The 26,916-nt window shown below is 39.2% G+C and overlaps 2 protein-coding genes across 4 annotated transcripts in view; one reads left to right on the top strand and one right to left on the bottom strand.

Annotated features, from left to right (window-relative positions):
• LOC106882240 (uncharacterized) overlaps positions 1–8,665 on the bottom strand; it is a 9,539-nt gene extending 874 nt beyond the window's left edge. The window contains exons 1-3 of one of the 3 annotated variants that reach the window (XM_089355131.1): positions 8,357–8,477; positions 6,994–7,105; positions 1–1,804 (exon numbers count right to left, since the gene is read on the bottom strand). The exon at positions 1–1,804 is cut by the window's left edge and continues 874 nt beyond it. In XM_089355131.1, coding sequence (XP_089211257.1) covers positions 951–1,661 — 711 coding nt within the window. In that variant the 5' untranslated portion in view covers positions 1,662–1,804; positions 6,994–7,105; positions 8,357–8,477 and the 3' untranslated portion in view covers positions 1–950. Of the gene's footprint in view, positions 1,805–6,993; positions 7,106–7,307; positions 7,554–8,356 lie in introns of those variants that run through there. The other 2 variants (XM_014932847.3, XM_089355132.1) reach the window with 2 other exon arrangements.
• The window catches only part of LOC106879381 (electron transfer flavoprotein beta subunit lysine methyltransferase), an 89,588-nt gene that overhangs the window by 30,677 nt on the left and 31,995 nt on the right, over positions 1–26,916 (top strand). The gene's annotated exons all lie outside the window — the stretch shown is intronic.

The raw sequence follows: 26,916 nt of genomic DNA, 5'->3' as shown, positions 1-26,916 counted from the left end.
TCTGAGAATATTTGAATCTTTTAAAATTGAAAATATTACTTCTAATGAAATCTTAATTCATATTATTTGGTGTCCTTTCCCTGAAGTTTATCTCGCTACTTGTAAATAACACCTGCAGTCACAATAAAACATTTAACTTGATATTTCTTGAGGTCTTTGGATGAGACTTGAAAGAGCTTGTATAAAACAAGCAACAACAATATTTTTCAAATTTTGGCACAAACCAGCAATTCTAGGAGAGGAGGTTAGTCAAGTACATTAACCCCAATGCTTGACTGGTACTTTATTTTATCAACCGCTGGAGAGATGAAAAGTAAAGCTGGTCTCAGTGGGATTTGAACTCAGAATGTAAAGAGCCAGAAGAAAAACTGCAAAGCATTTTGTCTGATTCTCTAATGATTCTGCCACCACATGATTTCAAATTCAGTCCTATAGCATAGCACCTTAGACAAGTATTTACTACATTCGCCCCAGCTAACCAAAGCCTTGTGAATGGATTTGGTGGACAGAAACTGAAAGAAGCTCATTATATATATATTTATGTTATATATGTGTGTGTGTTTGTACGTTTATGTCTCCTGGCCTCGACGTTGCATGATAGCTGTACATGAGTACAAGTGTCAATGTCATACAAGCAGTGTCTTTCATTTCCAATTTTCTGCAAAAATGTCTGGTTATGGGGAAATATTACCTTAGTTGGAAACAGGTGAGGGTTGGTGACAGGAATAGCATTTGACCATTGAAAATTTGCCTCAACAAATTTTGTTTGACTGATGCAAGCATAGAGAAGTTGATATTAAAACAAAGATGATGATAATGACTTAATTTTGCATCATATCCAAGCTCTTTTGTCTCCATCTTTGACATGAGAATGCTAACTATTTTTCCCTCACATAAAAACATAAATATTTAAAATTAAATACATATAATTTTTTTAATAAGAATAAAAATTAGCAACTTTCTAGAATATCTTCAGTGTGTGACTTTATATGTTCTTTTAAATGAGAATTTTGGGAGAAACTCTTGTCACATATCTGACAGAGAAAACTTTTTTCTCTAGAATGTGTTTTGCGGTGTTCTTTTAAATGGGAATTTCTAGAAAATTCCTTACCACATATCTCACAATGATAGGGTTTTTCACCTGTATGAGTTCTTATATGTTCTTTTAAATAGGAACTTTGAGAAAAATCTTTGCCACATATTTCACAATGATAAGGTTTTTCTCCAGTATGTGTTTTTATATGTTCTTTTAGATGAGAATTTCGAGCAAATTCTTTCCCACATATTTGGCAACAGAATGGTTTTTCACCAGTATGAATCCTTATGTGCCTCTTTAATGTTGAATTATCAACAAAATCTTTACCACATATATCACAATGGTACGGTTTTTCTCCAGTGTGAGTTCTTATATGACGGCTTAAAAGAGAATTTCTGGAAAATTCTTTTCTGCATATATCACACCGGTAAGGTTTCTCACCACTGTGAGTTTTAATATGCTTCCTTAAATTAGAGTTTTGTGAGAATTCCTTTCCACAGATATCACAACTGAAAGATTTCTCTCCATTGTGAGTCCTCATATGAAATTTCAAGTCACTGCTGTGTAAAAAATCTTTTTCGCATATTTCACAATAAAATGGTTTTATTCCAAAATTTCTCTGCATATTTTTTTAAGATTCCTCCTGAAGATTACAAATTAAAATGGTTTCTTATTTTTCTGATTTTGAGAAGTCTGTCAAACAAGATTCTTGATTCCAACTTACCAACAGTTGTCTGTTGGTAAATTTGTTCCTTTTGAAATCAAATCCTGAAATTAGAAAATAGATAATTTCAACATTTCTCAATGCAGCAGAAAATAGGAGAACAAATAATAAAATACCAAAAAATACTGAAGAGGTGTAGTTGTAGGCACAGGCATGGCTGGATGGTTAAGAAGTTAGCTTCTCAATAACATAGTTTTGGGTTCAGTTCCACTGCATAGTACCTTGAACAAAAGTCTTCCATTTTAGTTCTAGGCCAACTAGCCTTATGAGTGGATTTGATAGATGGGTGTATATATATATACTTTAACTTCTTTCAGTCATTTGACTGTGGCCATACTGGACCACCACCTTTAGGACTTATGGTTTGTAAGCCTAGTATTTATTCTATTGATCTCTTTGTGCCGAGCCACTAAGCAACTGGGACGTAAACACACCAACATCAGTTTCAAGCGATGGTGGAGGGTCAAACACAGACACAAATAACAAATATATATATATTCGAGTTGGATGGCGAACAAGGGTGTGGAGTGGAGTGAAAGCATTTGAAGAGGCCAGGATGATGCAAGCAGGGCTCAAGAGATATTTAAGGAAAAATGTAAAGACTGAGAAGGTGAATGACAAGGACCTTTTTGTGTGCACAGTCTGTGACAGACCATGTCTGTCCTTGGCTGGCCTCAAATCTCACCTGCGAACCCATGGAAAACAAACCTCATCCAGCTATTCTGATTATATGTCTGTGCACACGTTTGAATGTGGTGTGTGCCAGAGGGTTTGCAAATCCAATGGGGGTCTTAAAAGACATGTTAGGATCCACAATGAGCAGAACTTACTTGCAGGTATTGGTAGTGCAAATCAGAGGTGCAATCTGTGTGGGTGTTTTTTCAAAACACTGTCTGGTTTAAAAAGCCACATCAGACGCCATGAAAGGGCTAAGGTGTAGGTGCAGGAGGTGGTCAAACTCTGTTTAAGGAGTAGACAACCACCATATATATATACACAACAGGCTTCTTTCAGTTTCTGTCTAACAAATCCACTCACAAGGCTTTGGTTGGCCTGAGGATAAAGTAGAAGACACTTGCCCAAGGAACCATGCAGTGGGACTTAACCTGGAACCGTGTGGTGGGGAAGCAAGCCTCTTACCACACAGCCACTCCTGCACCTATATATATGTGTGTGTGTGTGTGTGTGTGTGTATGTGTGTGTGTGTAAATGTTGAATGACAAGAATGAGTGCACAACACCACATTGGTGGATAGAATTTCTCTATTTGTGTATTAAGGTTACCATTGGTTTCATGTTAAGAAAAATATCTTAATATTTCAACAAATTTTCAAGCTGATCACATGGAGGAATGGTGTACATCTCCATTTTGGATGAAAACACAATGCCTAATTGAGACAAAGATAAGAGTTTGTATTTACATCCAAAATGGAGACAAACACCATTTCTCCATGTGATTGGCTTGAAAAATTATTAAGATATTTTTCTTAACACGAAACCAACAGTAGTCTTAAAATACAACACACACATATATATATATTTCCTGGCTTTCCATTGGTTATGACAAGTGTTTCAGTTAGTTTGATCAATCAACAGCCTGCTTGGGAAATTAACATACAAGTAGCTGAGTACTCCACAAACATGTGTATTCTTAATGTAGTTCTCAGGGAGATTCAGCATGACACAGAATGTGACAAGGCTGGCCCTTACAACTCATTTTTTCCAGCTGAACTGATTGGGCATGAGATGTTTCTTAGAGTATAATGGGTTTAAGAAGTGGTCTTATTCAGTCACAAGTTGATTTCCACCATGTATGTAGACACGTGTGAGTGTGTGGTAGTTGTAAATTACTTGTACTTTATTTTATTGACCTCAAAATGAAGAAAGACAAAGTCGACCTCAATGGGATTTGAATTTAGAACATAAAAGTCTGGAAGAAATGCTGCTAAGCATTTTGTACAACACACTAACTTGCTGTCTTAATAATGGTTTCAAATTTTGGCACAAAGCGAGGAGGTAAGTTGATTACATCGATCCCAGTGTTTAACTGGTGCTTATTTTATTGATCTCAAAAGGATGAAAAGCAAAGTCAACCTTGATGGCATTTGAACTCAGAGCATAAAGGCAGACGAAATACCGCTAAGCATTTCGCCCGACGTGCTAACGTTTCTGCCAACTCAGAATGTAGAGACAGATAAAATGTTACTAAACAATTTCTCCGGCATGCTAATGATTCTGCCAGATTGCCTTATAATGATAATAACAACAATAATAATAATAATAATAATAATAATAATAATAATAATAACAATAATAATAATAATAATCCTTTCTACTATAGGCACAAAGCCAGAAATTTTGGGGGAGAGGGCTAGTTGATTACATCGATCCCAGTGTGTAACTGGTACTTCTTTCATCGACCCCGAAAAGATGAAAGGCAAAGATGACCTCAGTGGAATTTGAACTCAGAATGTAAAGGCGTGCTAATGATTTTGCTAAATTCTGCTAGATTGCCTTATAATAATAATAATAATAATAATAATATACTGAAGTGTTAGATGGTGCAGTAGTCGGGATATTGTAATTTGCTGCTATTTAACTTGTTGATACCAACAAAAAATTCATAAATATCTAGTCTGAAATTAACAAAAACATCAATAAGGATTTCAATTTCATAACGAGATGAACATAATGAAACAACTCAATGCTCATTAATTTATTGTCTGGAGATAATAGCAAATTTTAACAGCAACTCTTAAAGGGATTTAAAATATTTTTCAGCAATATTTCACTTGACATATTTTCCTCAGCTGAATAGAATTACTTTGGAAGTATGCTTTTAATAACATCAACCCCAGTACTTGACTAGTACTTATTTTATAGACCTTAAAGGATGAAAGGCAAAGCTGACTTCAGTGGCATTTGAACTCAGAATATAAAGTCAAAAGAAATATCACTAAGCATTTTGTTCAGTACAGTAACGATTTTGCCAGCTTGCCACTTTAATCAAACTTATAATGAAGTAAATCAATGCTGGCAAGGAAATAATAGGATATAACTTATTAATTTTAATAATTTGCAAGTCAGATTCAATTTACAAAATTAACTATAAACATCTTTCATGCAAAAATATTGTAATCTTTATTTCAGGCAACTCCTAAAAATGAGTATAATTATAGAAAAAAAAATTCTTAATAAATATTAAGGCTGACTTCAATCTTAAAAAAACAATTTTTTTAAAAACAAAATACTAAATTTAGGCCAGTAATCCACTTACAATGGAGAGGGGAATTAACTGTAAAAGTGAAAATGAGAATATTTTGGTCCGGTCTGGAGTCATTATTAAAAATTATAACTGAAGACAATTAAATATCTAGTCGTGGAGTGAAGAAAAAGCATTTCAGTAATTAATATGTATAAAATGACTGAATTTTACAAATCAAACATTTAAGTTGTATTTGAGAGAATGGTAGGACAAGCAAATTCAGGATTCTGGGAATAAACACTTGCCACTTGTGTATATATCATAAATAAAATACAATATATTCTCATAACAACCAATGATACTGTATTTTACTAATAATATACACATTCTATTAACCATACATAAGTGCCCATTTTTTTCTGACACATATATATATATATATATATATATATAAGACAAGATAGAAAATATTAAAATAATTTTATCATGGAGAACATTTTAGTACTGGTTTCAGTCATTGCGACTTTTTCAACTTAGAGTAAAGTATGAAAAACAATTAAATTGTGGAAAAATTAAATGAAATGTCTTTTAAAAAAATATATTTCCATAGTTTTCAAATGCAAGGGATATTTTTCTTTTTGCACACACTCTCTCTCACACATACATATATACACTTATAATTATTCATTTTTGCAGTGCATGGTAAGGTAATTTTAGCAATTTTGTTCATTGTTAAGGTAATTATTTTACCAGTTGAATGCCATTTCCAACTGAAAAGGGAGTGGCACCTATTTTGTAGTTCTGTAAAGCACAATTAACTTTTAGGGTTAAGAACTTTTATGCAATCTTTTTAAAATCTGGTAAATATATATGTAGCACTACACTGCAAACTGTATTTGTGTATGCATTTAACTTCTTTTTTATATAAAGAGTATTGTGAAAGTATTTGATTTATATTTTGACATTTTGCAGTTAGAAATGTATTGGAAATTTATCTTATTCCCTAAAATAACCTAACCTCACATTCCTGATTTGAGATTATTTTTAATGAACTCAATACAATGATTTGTTGTACACTTGATCAACTGCCTTAATTTTGAACTTAAGAAACTATAAAACAATTATTAACAAAATATATATTAAAAAAAAATTTTAATGTTCTAACAATTCTCTAAAAAAATAATTTTATTGAATTTTTAGTTCAGTGAGATGTTGGATATGTATTTTACAATTCTACTGTACCTTAAAATTCATTTTTATCTTTCTCCCTTTTAACATTTTCTTTGTTTCCAATTTTTGAAAACAGAAAACTAAGAGATATTTAAGTGGTTTGCAGAATAATATGACCTGGTGAAATATAAGCTGACAACATTACTATTTACAGGATATGATACTAAAGTTTTAATTTAAAGCGACAACCACAAATGTTTCTTTTTCTGTCTAAAAATCTGCCCAGTAAACTTATTGATCATGAATAGTCGCCTGGGTTAGAAAGAATAATTATTGAAACAGTCTTGGGGAATATTGAATGTGCGATGAGCAATGTACATGAGTTTTTAATAAAATACATAAATCGCACTAAACAAATGACGAAAATTCAATTAAAAGACTTTCGAGAAATATAAAAAAAATAGTCTTGTATAAAGTATCAACTCAGAGATGACCAAGAATGCGAAATATTGCCGTAGAACGAGCAACTGGTGGAATTATCGCAAGAATTGGGAAGGAAATATTTCAGAATCAAACACTGGGATTCTAAGGCTATCTAAAATTTACGATCTAAATTTTCAAGGAACTTTTCTGCAATAACAAGATATTGTAAATGAGAAAAAAAATCGAAAAATTTAACAAAGTATAAACAAAATATTTTAAAACCAACAGAAATGAATAACGAAGGTGTGTCTTTCCTACCAATCAAGCAAGATATCATAAATACAATTCTGTATTTTTTGTTTCATTTAAAACTAGTCTGAATAATCAAGAAACTTGGGAAGAAATGAGAAGCCGTGGTGTTCGGAGTTCTCCTTACCAAAATATGTCTAAAAACTGCCGTCCAGCACCTTCACGATCGTCTACAAACCATATTCTTCTCATGTGACTATCTTTTATAGGATTGTCGATAAGTGCTAGCTGGAGAAAAACTATAAAGAAAGAAAAAAGAAAAGAAAACGGATGCAGGATCTAATCAGTGAAGGGACTATTTATTGAGGTCACAGTAAATTCTACGGAAGTATTTCGAAATGTAGATATGGATAACTAAATATATTAGTTGGAGACATAAACTGTAAGGTAACAGCTGATAGTTCTTAAAATAAATATTCAACAATCATTTTATTTACTTACACAGTCAGATTCTAACAGTATTATTCATGTGAAAATAGATGGTGTATTTACGCATGAATAATAACAGGATGTGTAAGATAATTCCCTCCAAGAAATAGTGGTCAACATCTAAAGCCTGAATAGCAGATCTTTTACCACAAAAGGAAGGGTCCCTTTACTTCCCTTCTCGCATCAACAATAACTGGGGTTTTAAAACAGGGATAAAAATAACGTCAATATCCAGATCGATGAAAAGATCAATAAATCACACACCCGCAAACAGTAACTCTAATACTAACAATATATATATATATATTTGTTAGTATGTATATATATATATATATATATATATATATATATATATATTGTTAGTATCAAAGTTTTCTTTTCCAAAATGTTTTGCACTAAATAAACTTTGATTTAAGCATTTAGAAAGGAACCACTGGAAATTTTCGTTTACATTCTCTCTTCTGGAGAAACTAACAATTAAAAATTCGTAATAAATTATTAGATTGTAAAGTATAAAACGATATTTTGGAAGAAAATACAAGACATTACTAGTTAGAAAGTGAGGGATCAATATTTAGGCTTCTGTTCAGATTCATAAATGTTCGATGCGAATGTATTTGAGGGTGGACCCACGAAGAGCTGTCGATTCAGGAGAATGATTACCAATTAGCAATTAAGAAAATCCATAAATAGTAATTGATTAACAAATAGAAAGAATCAGTGTTTCTTTAATGAGAAAAACGATGTATTTAGTCATAAAAGAAATTGTTGAAAGTTGTCATGAGAAACAGAGACATCATCTCACGGCTTCATTTGTATTCTTTAAGAATTAATAGTTTGGTTTGTAATAAATCTGTTCGGGTGAAGAACAAAAATGAAATCAACAAAATCTGAACTACACACTTTAATTGTTTCTAGATACAAATTAGCAGTCAGAAAAAAAATTCTGCATAAAAAATAAAAAATTGCATTAGGATATTCCAAAACTATATGTAATGACTGTTGAAAACATTGTTGACCATTGGACATAGTTGTTATAACTGTGCGTAAAAGTAACTCACCAAGGTGCGACAGTATTCCATGAAGCGTTGAAGTTAGCGGGCAAAGCAGGTAATGAGACATTACGATACATGTCGCCAACGAAAACTAAAACTATGGACACACTAAAGTGTTATAATTATCACATGTTTTTCAGATTTTATCTTGAAAAACGTTCGATGTAATTATTTATAGTGAAATGTGTCTGCACTTTTGTTGCTGATTCATTATATCCTTTTAATTATCCTTTTTTTGTTACTAGTATATAAGTATTTTATCGGACATTTATCTACAACTTTATCACAGAAACCCCTTCTTTCTCTTTCTCCCTCTCTTTGTTTCTTCTTCCCTTTCTCTTTTTTCCCCCACTATCGGTCAATAAAATTATTTCGATAAATTATGAAATATAATTATACATTATTATTTATTAGCCATAACTGTTATTTGTAATTAGGGCATTTAAAAGTTATGTAAGTTCCAAACTTAACAATTTATGTCCATCTGAATACTTTTCACTCCACCTTTTTTATGGTTTATTCAGGAAAAAGGTGTTACGCCCCTGACATTCAGAGGTACCTTGGGACTTGTTTGATTGATGTGACTAGTTTTTATCTTAAACACACACACACACACACACACACACACACACTAAATCAAGAATTTTCTTTGTATATTGTTTAATATGCCTTCCTTATTCGTCTTTGCTGTTTCAACACATGCCACAGGCCATTGAGTTATCCCTTAGCTCATCTTCGCTTTATGCATGTGTGTGTGTGTGTGTGTGTGTGTGTTATGTGTGTGTATGATCTTACCAATCGCTTTCACACTAGGGTTCAACGAAGTATTAGGTAACAGTCCGATTAAGTAACTCTGCGCTCTACACACACACACACACACACACACACACACACACACACACATACATACATAAGGTGTGTCTGCTGTTAGTTCGTGGGTCGGCTGTGTTTTAGGCATAAGAGAATATATTCTCAATGCGTCTGGTGTTAAAAACAGGTCTCTTTTCGGATTGACAGACATCGATATTTCGTCATTGTTGTCACTTTTCAATGCTACGTACCAAATAAGGCCTGTTGGAAGCTATATCGCCGACCATGACTATATCATAAATGGTTTAAAAACTACCTGCTGGCTTGTCCCGCCGTTTCATGCCACAGAAAATATTCAAATATGAATTAGAAGTAGCTCGAGGTATATAAATAAACAAAATCAAACACACATACACAAGGTGTGTGTTGTTAGTTCGTGGGTCGGCTGCGTTTTAGGCGTAAGAGAATATATTCTCAATGGCGCCTAGTGATAAAAACACCTGAAAGTAAGTCGTAACCAAGCGAGAGTAAGTCATAGGCAAGTAAATTGTCTTGCTTGCCTATGACTTACTTTCAGGTGTTTTTAATACCAGGCGCCTTGAGAATATATTCTCTTACGCCTAAAACGCAGCCGACCCACAAACTAACAACACACACCTTGTGTATGTGTGCTCGATTTTGTTTATATACCTCAAGCTGCTTCTAATTCATGTGTGTGTGTGCGCTAGCTGAATGACCCGGCGTTGCCCGGGTTATTGCAGTTCTTTTTCAGATTAGTAAACAATAAATATAAAGATATATTCTCATAATTATTTCAAAATAACTATATTTTGTTTTAAAATATCCAAATTGTAATGATAATAGAGTTTAGAACTGAAAATCTGTCAATCTTGAAACACCTCAGGGTAAACAATATTCATCGTGTAATTTTTTGTTGGTGTCGAAATGAATAAATTGTTGCTGCTTCCAACTCGCGAGCAAGCAACATAGAGTTGGCTATTGGAGAAGTATGTAGTAGAGAGATCAAGTGCAACTACCTTGATAGATTGACAGTGAGATTTGTTCATTGAAATACCAAAACTTAGTTTGACTGGAAACTGCAATGTCTTAAATTAAAATGGAACATCTCTAAGTATGAGAGGAATTTTTGGAATGAAGACATTTTCTCCTTTGTGACTACCTGTTATGATTGTTGCCTGTAGGACATGGAGTTTCATGGAAGTAACAATTAAGCGAGTTCCATTACACAGTTGAGATGGTTCAAGATTCCTAAGCAAAATTATAGGAGCACCCAGCTTTAGTGTCAAGTTATGCGTTGGCATCTCAATGGGTTTAAGTGTGTTCAGAAATTCAACAGGGTATTGAACAACCTGATCTTTATCGACTGTTAACTTTTGAAGAAGTTCATGATTGAGTTGATCAACCATTTCATTAGTTGGAGCTAGGTGTAGCTCTTTCACATAGCCAGTTTACATCAGTGTAATTGACAAATAAATTAGGAAATACTTTATCCATAAGATTCCTAAGAGAAAGTATAATTTGACCGCACGTAAATTCATGTAGGTGAAGTCTTGAGTTGAATGTTAATATCACATTACCAATCTTAAGAAGCTCGTATGATCACCCTGTAGAAGTACTTTGATGTTGCTTTTAAGATGAAGTTTTTTCAAATTTCTCCAAAGGTACGATTTTTTTAAGCATGCATTGACCTCCCATGAGCGTGCTATTGTTTTTTATGTCTTATAGCGTGCGGTCAAGTGCCTCTGGAGTTCTACGTGACAGTGCACTCATCCCAAACAACGAGGCAAGTTTGTTGGAGAACTGTTGCTATTGCAGAGTTTTTGAAAATGTAGCACATTTGAGATTCTTTCACGGCAAGGTTTAGAGGGAGTTGAAGATGGTATGAGCAGTTCTTCCTCCATTGAGGAGGGCAGCTGCAATATCAGAAGAGGCAATACTGGAAGAAAGTTAGATTTTATTTCCTCCCATTTAGTATTGCAAGTGATCGATAGAATAAGTACTAGGCTTACAAAGAATAAGTCAGGGGGTCGATTTGCTCGACTAAAGGCGGTGCTCCAGCATGGACGCAGTCAAATGACTGAAACAAGTAAAAAGAGTAAAAAAAAAGAGTATATATACATGTATTTGCATATATATATATATATATATACATGTATTTGCATATATATATATATATATATATATATATATATATATATATATACATATATATATATATATATATATATATACATATATATATATATACATATATATATATATATATATACATGTGTATATATAGACAACTATATATATATATATATACACATGTATATATATACATGCATATAAATATCCATGTATATATGCACATATGTAAACATGTATGTATATATAGATATACATGTATATATACATACATATTGTATATATACATATATAGGAAAGTGGTTATACACCATTAGGTGTACACCCGCTTTCCTATATTAAATTCTAAATAATAACGGAACGCAGAACTCTGAACTATCAACGCAACAATATATATTTACGGTGGAAAATGGGCATGGTTGCTGAGACGCCGGAATGTTGTTGTGAGCTGTCCCCAGAGTTGGAATGTTGGAGAGACAGCTTGACATGACCATGCTCATGGCCGCCCGGCCGGGAAAAAAGAATGAATAAGGGCGCCAAACTTGGATATTGATGACTACGCATGCGCACGAGACAAGGCGTTACTACAGGGCTCCCCTGCTAGTGCGCAACGCACGAAAATAGAAAATTGGAGGAACGCCTGAGGCAGGATGGCCACTGAAACCACCCACAAGATGTGGCACAAACACACACAAAGAAAAATCAAAGAAATGAATGTTAATACGCAGGAAGTTGTGGTCAGTGAGCAGAGCTGTAGTTGAGCGTCGGATGCTAGTTGGGACCTGTTACCTGGTACTGAACATTTTAACTGGTCTGTTGATCGTGAGTGTGAATGCGACATATAAAAACATAATAAAAGACAGGCCGTCATATAAAGAAAAGAGTGTGTGTGAGTGATACATGTATGTGTATGTGAAATATTACAGCAGATAGAAAGAGTCAGTAACACGTGAGCATTTATACCAGTTTGTTGAGTACACAATTGGAAGAGTCTGTATGTGAAAGAAGTTGAGGCTGTGTGTGGCAGAGCGATCACTAGTTGTTGTGATGTTGGGGCTTCGATGCCGGGCCGGGCTCTTGTTATACAGATGTTCGTCGCTGGCTGAATTCTCTTGTCTATTATTAATCGTGGTGAATATGAAACACCTAACAGAATCGAAGAGAGAGAGAGAGATGTGCCACGGTGGTTTGGATTGGTGTACATAGAAATCGTGTTGATGATATTGGAAATTCTTGTCGTTCGTAGTTAAAGTCGTGTTGACTATGGTGGCGAATGCTGGTGGCGAAGACGATGCTTGGTAGTAGTCGTAGACTCGTGTTGCTGTTGGCGACGGCGGTGGTAGTCTTGGCTGGACGAAGCTGTTGGTGGAGTCGCTGTAAAATGCTGTCATGAATTCGGAGCTGCGAGCGAAAATGAACAAAAAAAAAATCCCGTGCAAATGAAGATAAGCCAGTAACTCTTCCATTCTCCGGTCGGGAGAAACGGAGAGGTGTGAAATATGCTGAACTGGGAACAAGTAAGCATCAATAAATGTTGTGTACTCACTGAAATGTAACTGTGCATTTTACTGCTATTTTCAGCAAGTAGAGGACGCTGTGTAAGAATGAATTGACGTCTCGTGAAACATGTAGGAAACTGCTCAAAAAGTTGTTAGGATGAAATAACCGTGAAGTTTTTGTGTGAAAAACCACAAAGGTCTCAGCCGCAAAGAAGTCTTTGGTTATAGGCTCTGGAAGTCATTGACAAAATGAAAAACTTTAACGTAGAAAAAATTTACTTAGCTTTTCACTTGTGTTTGATGAGAATGTAGAGGCAATCCTGATGCTGAACGTCGCGAAGCATACGAATTCAATGGCTGTTGAAACGAGGTCTGTAGATCCTTTTAGCTCGGGGTACCAATTGTAGTATTAATATGTAGCTCAGATTTTCGGCTGCAGTTGTTCTTTTAGTCGTGTCACCAGTTATAGGAAATCTTCAAGCAGCGTTTGTTCTTGAGTCGGGTAGCTGTTCGAAATGCCGTATTTACTTATGTCAGCGGTGGTTAGTGTAGTATTATCGGTTGGCAGATCAGAATCCGTGACTGCGGTTGTTCTTACTCGGGGTCACCAATTATAGGAAAGTGGTTATACACCATTAGATGTACACCCGCTTTCCTATATTAAATTCTAAATAATAACGGAACGCAGAACTCTGAACTATCAACACAACAATATTTATTTATGGTGGAAAATAGGCATGGTTGCTGAGACGCCGGAATGTTGTTGTGAGCTGTCCCCAGAGTTGGAATGTTGGAGAGACAGCTTGACATGACCATGCTCATGGCCGCCCGGCCGGGAAAAAAGAATGAATAAGGGCGCCAAACTTGGATATTGATGAGTACGCATGCGCACGAGACAAGGCGTTACTACACATATATATATGTATTTATACATATATGTATAACCATATATATATATACATACAATTTCATTTATTTATTTTATTTTATCTAGTTTCAGTTCACGAGCTGTGGCAATGCTGGGGCACCACCATTTGCTATATATACGAATATATATACATATACATCTACATATATATATAAGTATACATATATACATACATATTTATATATATATATATATATATATATATATATATATATATATATATATATATATATATATATATATATATATATATATATATATATATATATATACATATCTATATATACATATATGTATATATATATATATATATATATATATATATATATATACATATATATACGTATATATATATATATACATACATATATTCATATATATACATATACATATATATACATATATATATATACATATATATATATACATATATATATATATATATATATATATATATATATATATATATATATATATATATATATATATATATATATATACATTTAGATCTATATATATATAGAGAGAGATATATACATATAGATCTCTATATCTCTATATAAAACTGAGAATGTGTGTCTCTCTACCTGTCTGTCTGTGTGTCCGTATATGTGCATCACTAAAAGTTGAGAACTACCCAACCGATTTCATTCAAATTTTACACATGCCTTACTTAGGGTCCACTTCTTGCCTAATGCAACCCTGGAGCAATCTCTTATCGCTTACACTGTTTCAGTATTACGCGTCAAAAGTGAAACAATAACATCTCTATTGTAATGTGAAATAATACTTTCACTTGTAATAGGTTTCACTATTAATACTTGCACTTTGTATATATGTATATATATATATATATATATTAATTTCATTTCTGTTTATTTCATTATATATTTATATACATGTTTGTATATATATATATATATATATATATATATGTGTGTGTGTGTGTGTGTGTGTGTGTGTGTGTGTGTGTGTGTGTGTGTGTGTGTGTGTGTATATATATAAAAATAACGTCGACCACTAACGTGGACAATTAATGCGCTAGAAATAGATCACATCTTGTGTCTATTAAGACCTAAATTGTTCTCAACATGAAATATAGCAGCATACCAAAACGTGAGCGAGCAAGACATTTAAAATCACCTAACAAAGCATTCTTAAACAGGGACCGGTTTCGGATTTAACAAATTCTTACCATTTGTCTATTCCTCTTCAGCCTGATTTGTAATGTAACCGCAATCATCAGAATCGTATACAGAGTTGCCCGCTGCTATATTTCATGTTGAGAACAATTTAGGTCTCAATAGACACAAGATGTGATCTATTTCTAGCGCATTAATTGTCCACGTTAGTGGTCGACGTTATTTTTTTAAAATGTACCTTAATCCCCTGAGATTGCAAATAATATTTCTAAATCTCTTTGATTCTTTAGATGTGCTGGCCTCCTGATAATTAATCGATATTAATTAATATATGAATAATTACCAGATTTTATAATAATATTTTACCCATTGCCCATGTTCTCATACTGAATATATACGACGCAGTAAATATTTTCTGCAGATATATTCCTGGAATTAGCGCGCCAAAACGAAGACTTTTGAATTTTACCATTAAGCTGTAATTAGCAGAACCATATGCACGCGCACCCATGGCGGTGGGCAACTCTGTATACGATTCTGATGATTGCGGTTACATTACAAATCAGGCTGAAGAGGAATAGACAAATGGTAAGAATTTGTTAAATCCGAAACCGGTCCCTGTTTAATAATGCTTTTTTAGGTGATTTTAAATGTCTTGCTCGCTCACGTTTTGGTATGCTGCTATATTTCATGTTGAGAACAATTTAGGTCTCAATAGACACAAGATGTGATCTATTTCTAGCGCATTAATTGTCCACGTTAGTGATCGACGTTACTTTTTTTTAATGTACCTTAATCCCCTGAGATTGCAGATAATATTTCTGAATCTCTTTGATTCTTTAGATGTGCTGGCCTCCTGATAATTAATCGATATTAATTAATATATGAATAATTACCAGATTTTATAATATTATATATATATATATATATATATATATATATATATATATATATAGACATCCATGCATGCATGTATATATTTATATATTTATATATATTTGTGTATGAATAAATATAAATAAGGTAGTGCTTTGTTATAACAGTGCTTTGTTATAATAGTGCTTTATTATAACAAAGCACCCATATTTATGCTATATATAACACTACAGTAAAGCTTCATAGTATGTATATATATATATATATATATATATATATATAATAATACAAAGAATATATATACATGTATACACACATATATGTACATACTTACATCTACATGTGTATATATATGCATATCAGGGTACAGGACGTTAGAACAATAAACTACAGACAACGGAACGAACACATAGGAAAACGGAAAGCCACTTGGAATATCCCTTCATCAGCTGTCTCTATTCTATCTAGACGTTTCGAAGATAAGACAGAACGTACTCTAGAATAGTCTCTTCCTGAGTAGTGGATCAACCCACTACACAGAGGATTCCAAGGTGGCAAACACAAACCAAGACAGGAAAAAATGGACAGTGAAAACAACATTCAAAAGCCGTACGGCCAAACGCAAATCTGAGGTAGAACGCTAGTAGTTCGTCTTGCCTTCACAGCGGCTGGAGTGAAAAGAAAGTTGACCACAGGTCACATGAGAGCAGAGAGGATGGTGGAGGGAGGAAGTGGAACAAGGAGGAAGGGACAGAAGGGTATAGCAGTGAAGTAGAGGCCAGGACAGAGGGGTAGATAGGAAGATAGAGGAAGACAGATAGATAAATAGATAGAGAGGATGGTGGAGGGAGGAAGTGGAACAAGGAGGAAGGGACAGAAGGGTATAGCAGTGAAGTAGAGGCCAGGACAGAGGTATAGATAGAACGATGGAGGAAGACAGATAAATAAATAGATAGAAAGATAGATAGATAGAGAGACAGATAGATAGATAGATAGATAGAAAGATAGTCAGTCTTCCTCTATCTTCCTATCTACCCCTCTGTCCTGGCCTCTACTTCACTGCTATACCCTTCTGTCCCTTCCTCCCTCCACCATCCTCTCTGCTCTCGTGTGACCTGTGGTCAACTTTCTTTTCACTCCAGCCGCTGTGAAGGCAAGACGAACTACTAGCGTTCTACCTCAGATTTGCGTTTGGCCGTACGGCTTTTGAATGTTGTTTTCACTGTCCATTTTTTCCTGTCTTGGTTTGTGTTTGCCACCTTGGAATCCTCTGTGTAGTGGGTTGATCCACTACTCAGGAAGAGACTATTCTAGAGTACGTTCTGTCTTATCTTCGAAACGTCTAGATAGAATAGAGACAGCTGATGAAGGGATATTCCAAGTGGCTTTCCGTTTTCCTATGTGTTCGTTCCGTTGTCTGTAGTTTATTGTTCTAACGTCCTGTACCCTGATATGCATATATATACACATGTAGATGTAAGTATGTACATATATGTGTGTATACATGTATATACATTCTTTGTATTATTACATTATTGAACGCACACGTCCTTTTTTGCAAGTATATATATATATATATATATATATATATATATATATATATATATATATATATATATATATATATATATATAGTGAAAAAGTTTTCAAAGAAAAAATTATTATTTATACTTTAATCTGATGGTGCTTTGTTTTACTGGGAGGCAATACTACTGTATTGCACTATTTAATAATTTTATTTATGTATGTATATGTATGTATGTGTGTGTGTATGTATGTATGTATGTATGTATGTATGTATGTATATCGGGCCACCGCGAAAACGATCTACGCAGGTAAGCAAATGTGTATAATTCTGCGAAGGTGGCAGAGGTCCCACGATGTCGATGTGAACATGCTGAAATCGTACGTGGGGTTGCGAAAAGGAACCGACTGGTGATTTTATATGCCTGTAGTGAAACTACCTATCGCCATTAGATACAAAACTACTATCGCCATTACATACAATCTTCTCACTTAAATATAAACAAGCGCGGGCGTAGCGGAGAACCCATCTCCTTGTCATCACGTGACTGATTAATATTCGAAGCGGCAACTTCTTCGAACCGTTCCCGCCAGAACGCAAACTGACCAATCACAGCCCTTAATAAGGTCACGTGATAGTGTTTTTCTACTACGGTCTTGGAGCCCCCTGAACGCTATAAATAGATCAACGCATACCCAGCAAATTTGTCTCGGTTCAGTTTCTCTTTGAGATCTGTTCCGTGTACCACACGACAGCAGCAGCAGCGGCAGCCAGCGACACATCAACAGCTTCGTCCAACGATGATCACCAACGACGCCGCCACATCAGCAACACGAGTCTACGACTACTAACCAGCATCATCGTCATGACCAACACGATTCTACGATTACTACTAACCAGCATCAATCTCCACCAGCGTCTACATGACTTTCTATGTACACCAAACTAAACCACCGCGGCACATCTCTCTCTTCGATTCTGTTAGGTGTGTGGTGCGATGGAGGAAGAAGACAACAAGAAGCAAAAGGACAGAATGAAGCGTTGGACCTTACCTTGCCGACCGCAGCGGGGTACACGATCGCTCCTAATCAGAACACGTCTTTCTCGTAACGTCGCTGTTTTCTCACTGGCCCCACGTGCTAGCCTTCGACCGCGTGTCGCCGACTTCCGATCTGACCCTTCCGGTTTGGCCCTTCCGGTCTGGCTTCACCTCTGTTTGCCTCACCCCTCTCCACCACAACACATAGCTCGTCACAGCCCATAACACCACACGCCCCCCTGATCTATAGATCATTCAACCGGCTCTCCCACTCACTCCTCGCTCCCGAACTACCTTAATTGGTTTCATAATCAGCCAACCAGGGAGGAGGGTACCGCTCCCTCTGTGGTCGCTGTGCGACCCCGGGACTGGCCTGAGTTCCTGGCGCGCTGCCTTCATCATCTTGCCTACTGCTGCTGTCTTCATTATCCTGCCCACTGCAGCTGGTTCCATCCTCTGAAGCACTGACAATCTTCCGCACATCCAAAACATGGCGTGGCATACCATCGACTGAGACGTTGTTCTTTGAATTGGTGGAGGTTATAGTTCCTTTCCCCCATTGTGATGTGCACCGTGTATTTGGGGGTTTTATCCAAACTTCTTCCCCGATCTGCACGAAGGTGTGCTCTTCTCCCCGGAGTCGCATCAATGCAATACACGGGTGCCTCCACTCGTACCTGAATATTGCCCTGTGTGGCACCGACTCCTCAGCCTGTCCTGACCTGGGCGACATATTGTACCAAAATACGGCCTCGATTGGCGAAATGTGGCCCCTCTCTGCCATGGTCTTGATGGTACGATGATGCCTTTCCACCACTCCATTTCCACTTGGCCGGTATGCCGCCCTGAAGAAGCGGCTGACCTGCCACCCGTCAAGCATTTCTTTCAGCACCTCCGAGCGAAATGCAGTGCCATTATCCAGCAGCAGCTCATCCACGGGGCCTCGTTCCAGGAATATCCCATTTAACACTCCTGCGATTTCCTCTGCAGTCCCCGTCTTCATCTCCCGCCATATGGCCAACCGCCCCCGGTCCGCAGTCAACCATTGAGAGGTACGTCCCCTGCCGGTAGCGTGTTACGTCCACTGCCAGTCGTTTCCAGTTGTGGGCCACTGGAATACTTCCCGCCTCATGTACGCCCGGAGCAGGGTCAATAGACTGGCACCTGTCACAGCTGCTAACCACTCTCTGCACACTCCGCCTCGTTACCTCGCAGTCAACTTTCCTGGCGAGGAACAACGTCCTGTCCACTCCCATGTGATGCATGGTATGCAGTCTCCTCAACTCCGAGTCACTCAGACAGCATACTGCAGCCACAGCCCGCTCCGCATCCTCTGGCACCTGCAACCAAGCTCGCTTTACCCTGGTTAGGACGTCTGCCCTGTTCTTTTCGGAAGGCACAAAGATTACGCTCAGCTCCAGATCGAACTCAGCGGTTAGCTCCCGCAATATTCCCAATCGGCGCTTTACCAGCATCTCCGCAGCCCCTTTGGTTCGCATCCTCCGCTCATCGGTGAAGACTGTCGTCACCCAACCAAGCACAGTGGCCGAATCGGTTCTAATATCGATGGTGCACAGCCCCCACTTCAAGGCCAGGTTCACCCCCTTCAGCACGGCATCCAACTCCGCCACGTGGATATGGTTGCAGTCATCCATCTTCCTGAGCCAGGCTTCATCTTCCACCACGGTGCCTCCCATTTCCAAGACGACCCCTATTGCGATGCTACTGGCGTCACACCAAACGGTCCCACTCTTTGATTTGGGAACATACCAACTGCCCCTCACTGGATCCTCTGCTCTCACTCTGACCAAGACTTCCTGCATCATGTCGGTCGTTTTCTCCCCAACTCTGTCATTCCACTTTGCTCCTTCGGCTCGTCTCTTGATGAAGCTACATGCTGTCCGAAGCCATCCTGCAACCGGATAATGTCCCACCAGCTTCCCGCACACCGAGAACAGTTCCCGCCTACTCACGCTGGTGCCCAGTTCAGGGATCTCGTTTCCTCTCCGGAACACCAGCTCGCCCGATCTGTCTTTTTGTAGCTTCAGCCCCAGCGCAGCTCCCCCCACCATCGACTCAGGCGGCTTCGCAATCAGCCCAAACCTCTCCAGGTGTCTCACTACCTCGGTGGCTGGCACTACAGTCTCGTCAACCAAAATGTCGTCGATGTAGGAACTGGTGGCCTTCCTTATCCTCTCCTCTTTCCCTAGGACGGACTTGAGCACCATCGCCATAATTTTCGGAGCGGAATTCAGCCCGAAACCCAGCCTGGTTAAACAGTACGTCCGGCCCTTGTACCGCACCAGCTGGTATCGCCATAGCTTGTCACTCACACGGAGCTGCAAATATGCCGACTTCAAGTCGACGATCGTCGCTGCCTTGGTCGACTGTCTCCACACACGTAACGTCTCACCGCAAACGTCCGTTGCCTCGCCTCCCGTGTGGCACGATATATGGTCGTTCAGCTCCCTAAAGTCCAGCACCGGTCTGACTTTTCCCTTCGTCGGCTGCACCACCGCCATCAGAGGAAGCACTCCACTCACCACCTCCTCTTTCCACGGGACAAGGACTCCTTCCTTGATCCATCTCTCTACCTCCTCGTCGAACTCGACGTCGGCGTGACCTCTCAACGTATGCTGGTAGCAGCTCACCCTGTTCTTTAGTAGTGGGGGCTCGTCCTTCCATCGCCACTCTATCGTCCACCTCCGACCATCAAACGCCGCCTGACAATCTTTGTCTTCGATGGTGTAAGCGGCGCTGTCCTCGATGGGGCTCTGCTCTCCCTGGCGGTCCCGACTCACGGAGCACGATGCCCCCACGCTTCCGAACGTGACCTCATCTCCTGCAATCCTAACGCCACCAAGACGGTTGATGGCGTCCATCCCCAACACCACGTCAATCTCATCCACCAAGCGGCCAACTACTATTGCTTGCAGCGTTAGCTTTGCTCCCTGCACCTCAATCTGCACGTCAGTAATGCCTTCACAGCGTACCTCTCTTCCGTCGACTGCCCTCACACTGCTTTCTCCACTCCACGTCTCTACCACTCCCGGAGTCATCAGGGTCGTTGTACAGCCCGTGTCCACAAGGGCACGCGACATCTTCCCATCCACTAGCACATCAACAACGGGTAGAAAAAATTGCGCCGTTAATGATCTGAAAGGGAGGCCGCTGGCGCAGTAGTCTCCCTTAGACTGTTTCCCTGCAGACATTCGCTGGCCGTATGCCCCGTTTCACGACAACGGTAGCAGATGACCTCAGGCTTAGGTAACTTACAGTCTCGCACCATGTGCGGGCCCTGACACCGGAAACACTGACCTTTGAACGGACGCGCACGTTCCTTGTTCGACCCCTCTCCGCCACTCCTTGGCCGGCCACCTTTTGCTGTCGCCACTGCTACCAGCGGTGACGACCTACGACAGGAAACTAACATACGAGCTCTCGATGTTATATCCGCCATGGGCATGGTACACACGTCCGGCAGTTTCTGCAATTCGACCGACAGGTGGTCAGGAAACCCAGTCACAAACGCCAACTTTACCGTTTGATCCAGCGATTCTCCCTCGTACCCCGCCAGTCTAGCCAACCTCCTAAGTTCGTTGGCAAACACGTCAACCTGTTCGCCGGTCCACCTCGCTCTCCCCAGGCGAGCGTACGCCTCGAACATCCCTTCTGCGAAGGCCTCCATCAAGCGGATTTCTATTTTCTCCGCGCTAACTTGATCCCTCTCTTCCATCTCTAAAAATAGCGCCAACGCCGGACCATCTAAGTAGAGCGGTAGAAAACAGTGGTTAGCTCCCGCAATATTCCCAATCGGCGCTTTACCAGCATCTCCGCAGCCCCTTTGGTTCGCACCCTCCGTTCATCGGTGAGGACTGTCGTCACCCAACCAAGCACAGTGGCCGAATCGGTTCTAATCTCGATGGTGCACAGCCCCCACTTCAAGGCCAGGTTCACCCCCTTCAGCACGGCATCCTTGGAGCTTCGCGACCAGCTTCATCTTCTTTAGCCATGCGACTACGTCCGTGTCGCCGCAAAACGGCTTAATTATATCACTAGCAATCCTGACTACACTCATCATTTTTTTTTTTTTTTGTGAGCCGAAATAGCTTGTGGTGCGATGGAGGAAGAAGACAACAAGAAGCAAAAGGACAGAATGAAGCGTTGGACCTTACCTTGCCGACCGCAGCGGGGTACACGATCGCTCCTAATCAGAACACGTCTTTCTCGTAACGTCGCTGTTTTCTCACTGGCCCCACGTGCTAGCCTTCGACCGCGTGTCGCCGACTTCTGATCTGACCCTTCCGGTTTGGCCCTTCCGGTTTGGCCCTTCCGGTCTGGCTTCACCTCTGTTTGCCTCACCCCTCTCCACCACAACATATAGCTCGTCACAGCCCATAACACCACAAGGTGATTCAGCTTCACCACGATAATAAACAGACAAGAGAATTTCAGCCAGCGACGAACGTCTGTCCTCAAGGCCCTGGCATGGAAGCCAACATCACAACTAGTGATCGCCCTGCCACACAAACTCACAGCCTCAACTACTTTCACATACAGACTCATACTAATGTGTACTCTAAGAACTGGTATACATGCTCACGGTTACTGACTCTCTTTTCTATCTGCTGTAATATTTCACATACACATACATGTATCACTCACACACATCTCTTTTCTTTGTACGACGGCCTGTCTTTTATTATGTTTTTATATGTCGCATTCACACTCTCACATACAGACATACATCTTTAACGCCATAATAAATATCTCTGTTATCCATCTTATACGGTTGTGGTTTTTCATTACTGGTCATCTATGTTATCGTAGTATAACATATTTTTTGTATATCATTCTTTGATATATTATTTTGTGTTCGACCGTGTGACACGTGTAAATATAAGGAGTCCTCTGTTTTTCCATTCGTCACCATTTCTCCCTTTTTGAGTTCGCACGGTCGTTCTTACATGCCGGTAGGTTTTCGCTTTTTGGCACGCGACACAGCACTCGGTCCATTCTCTGATATCCTTGTTGATACTGGTCCACACAAAACGGGTCAATATCAGTCTTTTAGTGGAGCGAATACCAGGATGTGACAGAGAATGCAGAGCAGAGAAAACTTCTCGACGATGTTTCTGTGGTATATAAGGGCATTGGTAACCGGTGGAGAAATCACACCAAATATGGGCCGTGGACGATGGTAGCGGAACATGCTGAAATTTCAGAGATGACGATTCCAGGAGCTTTAGAAGTTCTTCGTCATTCTCCTGGTCAGCTGCTATACGTGCTAGATCAATTGTAGCCGTGGTGTGGATAGCATTGATCTCTGTGCGTGAAAGTGTATCGGCTGCTAAGTTGGTCGTCCCTTTGATGTGGCGTATATCCGTCGTATACTGGGATATGAAGTCGAGGTGGCGGATTTCTCTCGGTGAGTGGCGATCCAGCTTGGTGTCAAATGCATATACCAATGGTTTGTGGTCGGTATATATGGCAAAATTGATATCTTCTAGCATGTGTCGGAAATGCTTAACGGCCAGGTATGCCTCTGTAGTAACGCCTGCGCATGCGTAGTCTTACGCATGCGTAGAATTAAACAAGCAAGCGTTTCCCGCTCAATTCATTCTCTTTCTCGCTGGCCAGCGATTGAGCATGGACGTGTGTTTAAAGCTGTCTCTACATCTTTTGGACTTACACTCGACAGCTCGTTATTCTCACCTCTAAAGATGTATAACTAAAGATATGTATGCTTACCACCTAAATAAATGTTGTTTAAGTTGTTTAGTCTGGAGTTCAGCGTTCCGTTATATTCTATAATTTTATAGTAGAAAGTCAGGTATACAATCTAAAGATGTATAACCCACTTTCCTATAACTGGTGACCCCCGACGAAGAAAAAACGCAGTATGGACTCTGGACTACCAACTTATAACTGGTGAACCTCGACTAAAGAACAAATACGGCCATGGAGACTGAACTACACATTACCAACATCTCCAACCATAGTCAACACGACTCAACAAGAGCGGTTTTTATTCTCGCCTCTGTTAGAGTGGATTTTTTCCACTCACGAAAAACAGACAGGATTTACGGCCTGCTTTTTTATCATGTTCTTATATGTCGCATTCACACTCTCACATTACACATACATCTTTTTATGCCACACAATAACTCTTGTTATTCATTTCACACGGTCGTTTTTTTCATCTTGGGTTAAGAAAATTTTTCTTCGAGGTTTTCGCTAATGGTCGTACAGGGATTTGTCTGTCGATCGTTCTGTAAAAGCGTACCTCTTCAAACACTCATCACCAAACAGCCTTTTCGCCACCAGCGTCGTGCGCCAACCAAGATTACCACCGTGACGACAACAATTACTACTACCAACTACAGCATTCCCCCCGACGTCGCCAAGTTTCAACTGAATCATTACCACTGTCAACATCATTACCACCACACATACAGAACACAGCTATAGCAGTTCCTGCGCCGACGTCTTCATCAATGTACTCTATCTCGGTGTTTTGGGATTTTTCGCAGTCTATACTACAGACACTTTCACTTGTTCTGTGTTGTTTTTCTCACACACACACTTGTGCACTCATACATTTTCTTTCCCTTCAGGGAAAACAAACAGTCAGACTTTTACATCGCGTGATTCCAGTTTCCTGGACAGTTGTCATCACGGTTGTTTTGTCATTGTCATTTCATTTATACGTTGCATGCATGTATTTCACAAGTGTACATTTCATTTCTTTGAATTTTCTTTGTGTGTGTTTGTACCACATCTTGTGGGTGGTTTTTCAGTGGCCATCCTGCCTCAGGCGTTCTAACAGATTTCATTTATCGTGCGTTTCCGCTCTGGCGAGGGAGTTCTGTAGTAACGCCTGCGCATGCGTAGTCTTACGCATGCGTAGAATTAAACAAGCAAGCATTTCCCGCTCAATTCATTCTCTTTCTCGCTGGCCAGCGATTGAGCATGGACGTGTGTTTAAAGCTGTCTCTACATCTTTTGGACTTACACTCGACAGCTCGTTATTCTCACCTCTAAAGATGTATAACTAAAGATATGTATGTTTACCACCTAAATAAATGTTGTTTAAGTTGTTTGGTCTGGAGTTCAGCGTTCCGTCTATTTCTTTAATTTTGTAGTAGGAAGTCAGGTATACAATCTAAAGATGTATAACCCACTTTCCTATACCGCTAATAATTCCCGACTGAATGTACTGTATTTCGTTTCCGCGGGTTTTAATCGCTTAGAAAAGAAAGACAACGGTTGCCATATGCCATCAACAAGCTGCTGTAGTATACATCCAACTCTGGAATCGGATGCATCAACGAGTAAACACAGTGGGGCGTCAGGTTTTGGATAAACCAACATGGTAGCGTTGGATAACGCTTTTTTCAGGGCAGCGAAAGAGGCGAGTTGATCTTCATTCAGAGCAATATTTGCTAGTTGCGCTATCTCAGCGAGGTGGGGGTACGAACCTTCGATAGAAATTCACTAGACCGAGATATTCCCTTAATTTGCGGAGAGATATAAGTGGTGGAAAATCCACGATGGCCTTGACTTTCTCGGGAAGGGGACGAATGCCATCCTTATCAACGATGTGCCCGTGAAAATGAAGGGAAGCAACTCCGAACAAACACTTGTTGGGGTTGATAACAACACCGTATTTGCAGAGACGTTCGAATAGTAGGAGTAGGTGTTGGTCATGTTCTTCGTCTGAGCTACTGGCCACGAGTATGTCGTCTATGTAGGTATAGACGAAAGGCAAACCTCTAGTAACCATGTCAATAAACCTTTGAAATGTCTGTGCCACGTTGCGTAGACCGAAAGGCATACGCAGGAATTCAATCATTCCAAAGGGTGCACTTCAACTACTACACTATTTTTTTTTCTATTTTTCCACCGGGTGCGGATCTATATAATAATCGTTTTAGGTATGTCCGTAGATTCCAATGGGATTTGGTTGTAAGTTCGCACAAGGTCGATTTTGGAAAAGACGCGAGCTCCATGCAGCGAGCTAGAAAAATCCTGCAAATAGGGGACTGGATATGCATTACTGACAGTACTTTTATTCAGCCATTGGTAATCACCGCAAACTCGCCAATCAGTCGATGATTTTTTTGGAACGCAGTGTATTGGCGAGGACCAGTTACTTCTGGACAGGCGGCTGATTCCAAGGTCGAGCATGTGCTGGAATTCCTGCTTGACGGCCCTGAGACGATCAGGTGGTAACCTTCTGGGTCTTGCAGCAACAGGTGGGCCGCTGGTTTTGATGTAGTGGGTGACTTCGTGCTTGATCGGCTGGTTCTGGAATACTGGTCGAGCGACGTCCGGATATTTTTTCAGGATAGCACTGTGGAGAATCGACGTTGTGAGCAATATAGTTGGGCTGACTGTGGCCATACGAGCGGCTATGCCGCGCACAGTAAGCTGTGTGGTGCTGTCGACAAGTCGTCTATTTTTAATGTCTACCAGGAGACCGAAATGATGCAGGAAATCGGCTCGTAAGATAGGGGTCGGCAGTTTAGCAATGAAAAATACCCACTGGAAGGTGCGGCATAGTCCCAAGTTCAGTGTTAGGGACTGTTCACCG

Source organism: Octopus bimaculoides, chromosome 7 (assembly GCF_046866305.1).
Source record: "Octopus bimaculoides isolate indiv1 chromosome 7, ASM4686630v1, whole genome shotgun sequence".
Lineage (NCBI taxonomy): Eukaryota > Metazoa > Mollusca > Cephalopoda > Octopoda > Octopodidae > Octopus > Octopus bimaculoides.
This window is presented reverse-complemented; position numbering and strand designations above follow the sequence as displayed.